Raw genomic sequence first — 11,642 nt, 5'->3', positions numbered from 1 at the left:
TCACATCAGAGGTACTGAGGGGAGCCGAAAATATCAAGCCCTCACTGGTACATAGTTTTGTCCAACACTCCAGACTGGAAGTACTAACTTTATTCCTGCACAAGCGTGCGTTACGTAACACGTGTTTACTTGTTCCCCCATCTATCCGAAGCATTAGCCCGAGGGACTTCCAGCGCTAACATAACCTGTTTGCACTGTAACCTTTCTAAATCGTCCTGTGTTTCTATAACATGGCGAAACCAAGAGGGGTTCCGAAAAGTGGGTGCTTTCTGCCATCTACTGTTAGAAATCTGTCACTGCACGTTCCGGATTCAAGTTGTGCTGGAAAAATAAGAACGGAAAAGTGAATAAAAGTAATGACAAAATGGGACAGGACGAAATTAGATTTGGAAACCATTTTATTTTGTAAATGGGTTAGCACTCAGACTGTACACAACAGATATTTTCTGAGTTTGACCCAATAAAACCAAAAGGAGCATCCAGAGGCGAGAGAGCAAAGTGGTCTGGTGACAGCACTGGAGTACAAGGAGAGTAAAGATCTTCTTTTATTCCTGCTTTAAAACTGTATCTGATTTTTGTGATGGTACAAAAAAAAGTATGATCATCTGTCTTAGGTGGACCACCTTGCTTCCTGCCAATGGTATCGTCAAGCAGTCGCTCTTGGTGAGTGATTTTTGTACAAAAAGACAAAAACTTTAAAAAAAAAAAAGAATTTCAGAGATCACATTACAGAACACTTGAATAACAACTGGGGGAAAAAATAAAAGCAATGTGTATAATTATTCCAGAGCAAGCCCCAAAGGTAACACTCATTAAATCAATATGAGCACTATTTGCCCCCATACAAACACGGGCATGTCTATCTGCCTTGTAGTTATACGTTATGATGTACTGACTGAATTCATGCCGAGGCTTGAAACGCCTTCCTTCACTACAGCTGGCGATAATATGGTGCTGTGACCAGAGACGGACAGTTTCATACACTACACGTGTTATAATGACCACATTAGTCCATTTATCGTACTTTTTCTTCTAATAACACATCAAATAAAAAGAATAGGCTAAATTTCTCACAACGAAGCTATGCAGATTATCATAGAAACTGATGACAAGACAATCTATTGACACACAGGCACAGTGCACAAGCTTGCAGGCAGGAACAGAAAAGAAATCTTTGTAGTTTTTAAATAGTACAAAAAATGCTTTTTTAAATTTCCTTTTTTAAATGGTTTTTTTTTTTTTTTTTGCTTCAAATGCACAACTCAAAACTATGAAGCCAGACCTTTGATCTGCGTAAATGGGAGGAAGAACTACAGCTCTCATAGTCGTCCCCCAAACAAACAAATTTAGCTCGAGATCACAAGACATTCGCTTGATCCACAGTTCTTCAACCAGCGGCTGAGAATCAGCAGCTGTGCTGCCTCCTGTTTGTTTGTTTGTTTGTTTTTTTGGTCTGTGACTGTTAGCGTTCAAGGAGTCGCCTTTTTGTTTTTCTCTAAATCAAATACATTTTATTAATGAATATTTTAACTACCAATCTGGTAAGGCAGTGACAGACTGAATAAATTTGATCCAGAAATGGTGTAAATCTGATCAAATCATGCACATCATGTACTTGTGGGATTCTCTCAGCCTCTTTCCCCCCTGCAGCTGGCTGTGGGTTAATCCTGGATTTCATATAACCATAAAAAATGGCTATAATCCAAAGGCCGAACTCGAGTGTATGTTTAATCAATGCCAGCATATATCTGCGCGTGATTAAACATCCCCGTAGCAGACGAAGTGAAACAGTAAACCTTGTAAACAAAACTTCACAACCAATTGCAGGTCAGACATGCAGAACAAGCTATTTAATGAGACTAGGCCACAAAAGAAGTCAAACTTAAAAAAATGCTGAAAAAAACGTTTACATTTGAACATTAGAACATGAAAATAAGAAAAATAATTTCTATAGTCAGTTGTTTTTTTACCTTTACATTTCTCATAAGAATCCAATACTTTTGCGCAATTGCAGTCCAAACTATAAGCACAATAGAAAGTAGAGTCTAATTTTTTATATATATATATATGCATGTATAAGTGATCTGTATAATTAGAGATTGTTCTTAATCTTCCTGACTGGTTAAATAAAATAATAATAAAAAAATAAAATAAATCTCTTATGACCTACAGATAAACTCCTTGGGTGTAGTAAACATTTCATGAATGAGAGCAGAAATGAAAGCACAGTCAAAGTGCGCTCTAACCAATCGACACGCGTGTTGTTTTGAGAGTGGAGATAAGGGCACTGGAAACCAAAAACTCCTGCAGTGTTTCTTGCTCGATGCTGCTGCTGCAAAATGTTTTGGATAGGGCTGGGATGTCCCCGGCCCATCATGCTTTGCTCTCGGCTGTATTTGTCTGTATGACACTGTTGTGTTCTGCAGAGATCAGGGTGTTTGGTAAGCCTCCCTCCTCAAGTTTGCCCTTCTCATCAGAAAAAATCTTCCTGCAATGGGAAAGAGACAAAGTTCAAAATTAGAAATCGGGACGTCTCACGCAAGACAACAGAAAATATCTGAACAAACAACACTTTGTTTGAACAGTTTAAACCATTTATTCTCAATGACATCTTCACCCAATATGTAAGAAGACACTGTATTTAGATATCTTCTTACATACCTCTTCACCACCTTGACAACAGTCAGATAAAATAAACAGATAATGGCATACCCATACACCTCGTCCTGTAACGACTAGCATGCCTAAACTGAAACAGCAAATATTAGCTATTAATTGCTTTAGTTCTACTACAGAGAGACAATGGTAGGACGAGAAATTAGCCCTGGGCTTGTGGTATGTGATGTCCATTTTCATCTTTAAAGCAATTAGCACAGTTTCTAGTTGCTCAGAGCACAGAAACACCACAGTTAGAAGCTGTAGAATTAGTGAGAACTAAACATTGTGGTGATTAACAAAGGTCCATTGCAGACATGTAACACTGCTGTTAAAGTGATGGCTTTTACTTAACTGCTTATTGTGACTTTATTCAGACATGAGAGCAACGCTCAGGTACTCGAGTAGTTGAACAGTAGAGATGGAAAGTCGTGTTTTTTTTGTTCTCCTGACAGACATAATCAGTGACTGATTTTACAACGTATAAGTTGGATTTAAGCGTTTCTTTTTTCTGCAACTTAATACAATTGCTGTTGAACAATAATGACTTTACTGGCTGTTATTTTGCAAATTAAAGCTGATTTTATTTTCAGCGATTGCAAAAAATTGTGGGATGTGGGGCATGAGCTTTCTTCACTTCTGAAGGGAAGCATGCCAGAAGAAGTTTTAAGAACCACGGAGACATCAATAAGACGGCACGGCATGAAAGCACACTGAGAAAGACAGAAGATCTGTTTACAGCATTTTTAAGGCTGCATCACTCCATTCACTCGTATTTATTTTCTTGATTATTTATTCCTCCTGTAAAAGGTCAAAGTTTCCTAACGCTCAAGGTTATTTCATCACTTCCTAAATTCTTCAAAACCTAAAAAATATTCAGTTTACTATAAATTTGATTTTAACTATTATGTTGATACATGAAGACTCACCTCAACAGCTCAACACTGGCTTAACCAGTTGGGTTCTTTTTACAGGAATCGTATGAGGCTCGGTTAGGGACGTCGTGTTGTCATGGTAACTAACAGTGTGCAAAACTAGTTCAACAGATGTTTAAGAGCTGTGGCCCTCGCTAGTTGGCTCCAGCAATACTAACTCACTGAACTAATTATTTATATTTGGATAATTTACAATGCCAGTTAACTGTTGTGTCCAGAATGGTATGTAGTTGGGCATAAGACACCCTGCAGACCAGTGATCTAGACAGTGAATGACTGTATGTAAGCCGTGTCAGAGTAAACTGGGTAAAACCCACTTGATCACCACAAGTGGTGTGTAGACATTCACCCACAATGTGAGAAAACTGCCGGTGCTAGCTCCACCTCCCTGAGCAAACTAGCATGACGTGTGCAATCAAAGATGTAACACAATGGCTTTTCAGTGACATTTAAGATAAAATCTACTCACTGAAGAATTTGAATAATGGTTTGAAATGACTTAAACATACGCAGTATTTCATGTGCACAGCGTTTAACCTCATTTATTAGTTTTCTGACCTGTTCGTGAGAATGATTTTATTGTCTCTGTTTAAGTCACTCACCAGGAACACACCTAGACTTATGAATGGCATGTCAAATTTCCATATTTATGTAACGAGCTTCTTGTCTTGAAAGGGATTTAACTACGTTTGTGGTGAATGTTGCAAAGATAGAGACCCCACAATGGAGAACGGTCACAAACAAAACAAAAGCATCGTATCACTTCTCTATCCACAACATTGTACTAATAACTATCTTATTATCATTACCACAATTTACCATTACAATATTTTATATATTGTGTGGTCAATGGCAAGATGCGGTGGTGAATGAATGGGTATACAAGTTACACACACGCACTCACGCACACACACACACTCACACACACACACAGATAAACCTCTAGAGGGAGCCGTACTCATCGTTGACAGGAGGAGCAGTCTTGGCCAGAGTCTCTGATGGCTGTAGAACTGGGCCTGAGGGGGGGTCTGCTTCGTCTCCATTGGGTAGAGAGGGGGCAGCTGGTGGGCTGTCTAAGCTAATGAGATCTGCGGGGGGCATGGAGGGTCTTTCTGTCCCGTTTATCATCTCTAAGTCTAAATCTGCATTTTTGGGCTCCATGTCAGGGGTCAGTAAGTCATATGTGTCTGACGCTGATATAAGAAGGTTGTTCGATCGCAACGCCTCAAGATTCACAGGGACAGGATTGGAAGGAATAGGAGTAACAGGTAAAGGTGAGGGAATGCCTGAAACTAGAGAACCAGGGTTTACAGCATCCAGGTCTTCAGAAACACCGTGGATCACTGCAGGTGAACTAGTAGTAGCAACTCTGGCAGTGGGCGTGGTACTGTCAACAGTTTGATCAACAGTTTTGTCTTTGTTAAAGGCAGTAAGGCTACGCCCACTGGAATCTGGGGCTGTAGGTTTTGAATCTGGGTCTGGTGCAGGGGCAGTAGTTGCTAGACATGAGGCAGTTTGTACTGGTGGCTCTGGATTTAAGGCTACAGTGTTTGGCTGTGTGGGAGGTTTAGTGACTGGTGGGCTTGGAGCAGGTTTCCTGTTGTCTAAAGTGGGAGAGGAAGATACAGGAGAGACAGCCAGAGGAGAAACAGGGGGACTACTTTTAGCATTCAGAGCAGCAAGTTTAGGAGAGTGTCTACGCTTCGGTGGTATTGGCGTCCCAGATTTTTGAGGTTTGATCTGTTCGGGGGTGCAAGGAGGAGTGTTTAATTTCTCCTGTTCTTCTGGGGCATCTCTTCCTCTCTGTTCTATTAGCGGGGCCATTTTAGCTTCAACAGCAGCTGTGGAGACGAGGGGGGGCGGCGGGGCCGTGTTCGATTCTGGAGTCGGGGCCGGAGCCAGGACAGGGGTGGGTGAGGGTTCGTTGGCTGGGGTGGACAGGCTACAAGTGAGGGTAGTGGTTTCACTAGAGGGGCTGTCCTGAGCGGGATCAATTGTTGCAGTGGCTGTGTCAGAGTTGGTGGCTACGGAGGAGAGGGTGTCCAGTGCCAGAGCAGCAGTGTAAGCCGCCTTCCTGAGAGAGCAGGGAGAGAACAGAGACACACAGACTAGACACCAGGGTGACTGTGACAAGAGGAGGGGTGGCCCGCACGAGAGCATGCAGAGGGATTAGTTGGCTTTAGAAATTCACACAAACATAGACAAAGCAACTAAAAGAAACACAAAATACAGCAACTTTTAAGCCTAGTGAGAAAAAGAAAGAAGAAGAAAAAGAGGGCATCATGCTGTGAGTGGACATCAAAGGATACATCCCATACACACACCAACATGGAGTACACTGACTAGGAAAACTACTGTAGTAAAAAAAGGCACCAGCCTTCCTGCAGGAAACTACAGCACCACAAAGAACCACCTATTAGGGTTAAACAGTACCAGTGGCAATCTCATACTGCATAATCTACTTTTTTCCAGACTGCTGATATGAGATGGCTTGCTGAAATTGTCAAATGGCTTCATGAGTTGACCACACTCTAGAGGACTAAAGCCTTTGTGTTTATTTGACTGGTATTGCTTCAACCTTCATACAATGAGACAGAAAAAATCTCCAAAGGCTGGAGAAGAAACACAAAATACAGCAATCCCTCTGGTTAGGGAATAAAAACAGAAAAGCAACACAGTCCAATGGACTCCACTCAAGAATGACCTCAACTTTTTCAATAATGTAAAGCGTCAAATTATATCCTGTTGAATAAATTCATTATTCTTTAAAGTGGAGTGCAGTGTACAACAGCTCAGAGCGGTAAAAAGGCCGTTTGCCGTGTGTCAGCGTTTACTTACTCTGTGAGAGGTGTGGTTTCATTCGGCTCTACGGGTCCTGCTGCGTTATGATTGGCTGAGCACTCATCCTCTGTTCTGACTTCCACTATTGGCTCTTTGGACTCATCTTTCCTGTAAGACACAGACAGTCTTGCTAAGCTGTTGTTTTTGGCCAAGCGGGCAGTAAGAAAGGATGATTCAAAAGCAGCAGACGGCCCACAGTGATCATCTATTTTCAAGCTTACAAAGTAACGTCAAGTCATCCATCTGGCTGTGCTTTCGTGGAACCGCACTCATGAAATGTAACAATCCAATACGTAATGCAACATCTTACTCAGAATGATTCAAAACGACTGCCGTTTTGTACACATGAAAGCATCCATTCAGTGCTGCGCTTGAATCAAACATCCTCATCTGTTTCATTGAAGGAAAATTTCATCTTACCTATGGGGCCATTTTATTGATTCATGTATTCTTGCTGTACTTCAGATACTGCCTGGTTAGACATTGTAATACATGTTTATTTTGCTCAAGAGGCAATCTCAGTTATTGTTTAATTACACAAGCTTCCCTTGATATATCTAGATATAGCAGCCCAAAAATAAAATAAAACCTTCAGCTAAAATTCTAAGTAATCTTCAGAGTTCATTCCTGAAAGGCCTTCTGGGAAATGTGGGAAGGCCAGTTATTCTAAGCTGAGGTCGGCTTATTTAAAACGCAAACAAAAGGTAAATTGGAAGATAAATAAAACCCTCAAACACATCACATTTCTACAAAGAATCTTCTTAATTTTGTCTTTCTTATTACCCACAGACCTGCTTACAACAAAACTGAAAATTATTTTCTATCTGGGATTTTGTAAGTTAGGTACAATATGTAACCACATCAGTCATTTCTATCCACCACTTGCTCTTCCTGTTATACAGACTTTAAATAGTGACTGTGGCGTACATCACCAGCTGCTTGTATCTTCTCCCTGCATGATTCCCTGCATTTTTACCTGAAGTAATGAAACAAGTTTGTTGTGTGTACCTTAACCATTTTGCAAAGTGCTTTGCTGGAGGATGTTGAAGTAGCGCATTTTGAGCTAAATGTTTATTCGAGGCAGAGGTGGCTTTGGCTGTCTGACATGACTTGGTTTGTCTTTTTGTTGAGCATACTAGGGAACATAAGCATGCGTTGCTATAGCAATGGCATTATGATATGATCTGACACAGCCCTAATAATCACTTTATAAAGCTGATATGGTGAGAGTGCTTGTGTCAGGTTGTCTGACTGTTACATCCAATATTAACTCTGCGTTTAGCCGTTTTATTCTGCACCAACTCCTGATGTGTCTTTATCTCCTCTATGCTCACCCATAGACATTACAGAAAATCTGGACACAGTCACCCTGAAACCACCCTTTTGTAAAAGAAGTAACAAAACCTTAAAGTAAAACTGTTGACTGAGGTCACAAAGAATAAGAGCCAAAAGTTTTCCCATTTGCCTCTACAAAGACTTTTTAGTAACAGATCACTTATCCTCAGGCTACTGGAAATAACGCAGATTTAAAGCACTTGAATCAATGTTGGCTTTGCTTTTAAAAACCAAAAGCTACATTAGTCTTTTATATACAGTCTACCTTTTCCACTAGCTAGTTGCTCAGTCCTGTTGTTGTTTGGTGCAAAGTTGTATATAACCATCTCACATTACACATGTAAGAGATCCAATCATCTGATCCAATCTTAAAATGAAGATATGCATACGCTGAGTTGAAACAATCTCTCTGGTTCCACATTTTTAACTTTGAACATAAATTAGACATCATATGTGTGCCATCAAATACATCAGTTTAAAAGACCCAGACAACATGTATGTAAATATACAGTCTGATACTCACATGAAGGCTGCCTTGCCCTCCTCTAAGTTGTGCCCTTTGGTCCCTGTGCCTGACTTGCCGCAGAGACACATGATGAGGCCACATTTGTTAACAAAGTAACAGGTGACATCCACAGCCAGGAGCAGGAGTATAAATACTACAACGAGGATTCCTGCCCAGAGCATGATGCCCATGGAGAGCGGAGACTCTTCACTTAAATCTGCCACACAAGAGATGAGAAAAGGAGGGCGCTGAACTAACGTAGCAGGACACACTTTTACAGAAACCATGAACAACTAAATAAAGTGCTGACGTGTTACTGTAACCACAAATACTTCCATAAAACAGAAACAACTCACCTGCTATGAGCACTGATAGGTTCTAGATGGCTCAGCACAACTTTAGATGCTGTGTGTCGTTTGTATCGACTGTGCTGTCAGACTTTAATTATTTATATGACTTCATTTCTAATTATGAGGCATACTGAAGATTTGATATGCATGAAGCTGTGCATAAAAAAACGAAAAGTATAAATATATATTCAACCCATTTATTTGGTAGTAGAAAGAAGAGCAAACCAAAGCATACAGTGTGCTGCTAGTTACCCAGACATGTGGAATAATCTGTGCACAGAAAATGAATGTCAGGCTTTTCCCAGATTTAAAAGCAGTGATGTATTGTCACTGTTTGGGTAATATCAACTTTGATTTAGCAGAAATTACTCTAAAATATACATTTAACTCTGCAGGTAATTAACATGTAAACAAGATCTATACATCTGAGTAAAGCATCCCAATTACGTACGTATAAAAATGACTATTGCTGATGACACTTGCGAAACATTACATGCTGGAGGAATATCTGGACATTTATCTTAGTAGTTTGATCATTCTTTAAGTGGCTTGTCAGTCTGTGCCAATATAAACAATTGTTTCCCCATTTTATGACCTTAATTGTGTAAACGTTAATATTACAAACCTTTACATTATGCAGAATTTTGTGAGCTATTAAACAATATAATACAGTGCTTATGTAAACACACAGGTCCAGCAGTCAGCCTTCACTCTGTTCTAATGCTACTTGAAAAAAATCTACTATTGTTCATCACTGTAAACTGGCACTCTTCTCTGTCTCTCTTGTCTAGTGCTGATGACTAGCAGTGCTAATGCTGAGCAGTATGAAACTGTGGGAGGTGGAGGATTTCCACTGCCTTTGGTTCAACATGTCTGTCTGGTCTGTTCTGAAACAACACAACACTCTTTTCCTCACCCATAACAGAGACACATCTGTCATGGACAAAGTCTGTTGTAAGTGAGTGAAAGTGTCCAGAAAGACAGCCAGAGAGAAGGCAAGCTCTCCTCTACAGTAATGGTGTGAATTTCCTCACGAAAACTATGAGAGCAGGAGAACAGTGATGAGGGACATGATGAGTGATACCAAAGTGTATGTTACAGATGAGCAGCCCTGAGTGGCTGTGGGTGGGGACAGCACAACCCAGACCACACCAAAATGCACACAGGTCGGGACGAAAATGTTCACGTGGTCCACCACACCAATGTCCAGGACCAGGCAAGAGAGCAGGAACATTGAGAGAGAAAGAGGGGATAAAGAGAGAAGGGGGAAAGATAATAAAGGAAGAGGGGGAGAAATGAAACGGAACAAAGAGGGGGAGAAAAAGAGAAGGGCGGGGAAAACAGAGGAAGAGAGAAAGTGAAAATGTGTCAGGTCTGAAAACCAAAAGTGGAAAAAAAAAGACGAAGAAACTGATTTCTTGTATTGAAAAAGGGGAAAAAACAGCAACACATCAAAGCAAAAGCACAGCACAAAAGAGGAAAACTACACCATGTCAACTAGATGGTGACTCAGTGGTGGGTGAGTGGAAAATGCTTTAGTTTGGAGAATGAATTAGGAAAAAAGTGAGAGGAAACATAATGGCCTGCTGTGATGTTTCAGTGAGGTACTCAAGTGTGTCTATCACCTAAAGAGAATTTGACAGGCTGTGTAGGTTTTGGCACGGTTAGTAAAGAACCTTCAGCTGCAGTTAAGAATTCAACATACGTGTTAATCAGCGGTTACTGAGGGTCATTTTAAAAGCTCCAACCAGACAGAGACAAACTATCCACATTAACGGTAAACAAAGCTACAGACATTCAGAGGAGATCATTTTATCCTCTGTGTGAGTGTGTGTGCCAGATCTGCAAGCACAAACTCAAGCTCATTTAGTGAGGGCTGTCAAAACTTTAAAGTGAGAAAATTCAGCCGGAAAATCATTTTTGGCTCACCGCCGTCCACGAAATCTATTTATTTTTTCTATAGATTTATTTAGTTGTCATTCACCCGTCAGCGCTCCAGATTTAAAAATAGAACAAGCTGCTCTGGTTTTCAGGTTTGAGTTTGGCTCCTCAGGTTTCTGGCTGTTTAGTTCCACATTAGTGTGAGTGACCGGGGGCAGGTACGCTACCTGGGATGGCCTCTGGCTCTGACGAAGTCCTGAAGGACATGGTTGCTGGCTGAGACTTGCCCTTCTGATTCTCTGCCACCACATAGATGTTGTACTCTGTGTCCCACTCTAACCCACTGAGAACTATGTGATCACTGACACTGGGCAGCCGGATTTCTGGTTTCCACTCTGAAGACTGCACCTAAGGAGACACAGATAAATACAGTGCATGCATTCAGGGTTGAAACTTTATTTGGTCTTGTGAAGGTGAAATTTTTAAGCATGTTTTCAAATTGCTCCAAAAACACCTGTAAGAGCTCGGAGCAATCAAAATTTGTGTCTGTTTGGCCAAAACATAATTCATTCATTATGAGAATATGAGAAGTTTTTCTATTTTCTGTCAACAAACCAGGTATTAAATAACAATTTCAGCCCTAACAACAGCTTGAAAATCACAGAATTAAAATTTTTTTGCAGTGCTTTTGAAACTACAAGGATTTGGTAGAATCATTATTACCGCTGCAACTAAATTACTGCTTTCACTGACGATTAAGTACTCGATCAAGAGTTACTGATCAAATTTTTGGCATATAAAATAGCGTAAAACGCACATGACATTCTAAAACCCACAAAAAAAGCAATCTTAAGACTATGTAAAGCAGTAAATGTTCAGAGAATATTTCATCGTTTTACTTAAATGATTAAATCAGTTATCAAAGCAGGTGCCTTAGTTGAGAAGGAGCAATTGCTCTTTAATCCTCATACTCACTGGTTTATAACGGATAAGATAATGTAAGATGGGAGAGCCGCCATCATCCTGCTTGATCCAGCTCACTCTGAGGGAGTTGCCTTTACGTTGAAGTGCTCCTTCAAGTTTAGGAGGATTAGGATTCCCTACAGGGACACAGGAGCAAGATGGAGGTCATTTAATGGC

At 40.5% G+C, this 11,642-nt stretch overlaps 1 protein-coding gene across 4 annotated transcripts in view; it reads right to left on the bottom strand.

Moving 5' to 3' along the window:
- Positions 1 to 391: 391 nt before the first annotated feature.
- The window catches only part of ncam1b (neural cell adhesion molecule 1b), an 84,094-nt gene continuing 72,843 nt past the window's right edge, over positions 392 to 11,642 (bottom strand). For 3 of the 4 annotated variants that reach the window (XM_085380003.1, XM_085380004.1, XM_085380005.1), the window contains 6 exons: positions 11,478 to 11,602; positions 10,730 to 10,910; positions 8,290 to 8,488; positions 6,429 to 6,539; positions 4,549 to 5,664; positions 392 to 2,488 (listed from right to left, as the gene is read on the bottom strand). In XM_085380003.1, coding sequence (XP_085236129.1) covers positions 2,374 to 2,488; positions 4,549 to 5,664; positions 6,429 to 6,539; positions 8,290 to 8,488; positions 10,730 to 10,910; positions 11,478 to 11,602 — 1,847 coding nt within the window. In that variant the 3' untranslated portion in view covers positions 392 to 2,373. Of the gene's footprint in view, positions 2,489 to 4,530; positions 5,665 to 6,428; positions 6,540 to 8,289; positions 8,489 to 10,729; positions 10,911 to 11,477; positions 11,603 to 11,642 lie in introns of all 4 variants that reach the window. The other variant, XM_085380006.1, reaches the window with a different exon arrangement.

Source organism: Rhamphochromis longiceps, linkage group LG14 (genome assembly GCF_057381845.1).
Source record: "Rhamphochromis longiceps isolate RC_006_pf linkage group LG14, R_longiceps_female_GT1.1, whole genome shotgun sequence".
Lineage (NCBI taxonomy): Eukaryota > Metazoa > Chordata > Actinopteri > Cichliformes > Cichlidae > Rhamphochromis > Rhamphochromis longiceps.
Note: the sequence above shows the minus strand (reverse complement) of the source record. Positions and strands in the feature narration are given on the sequence as shown.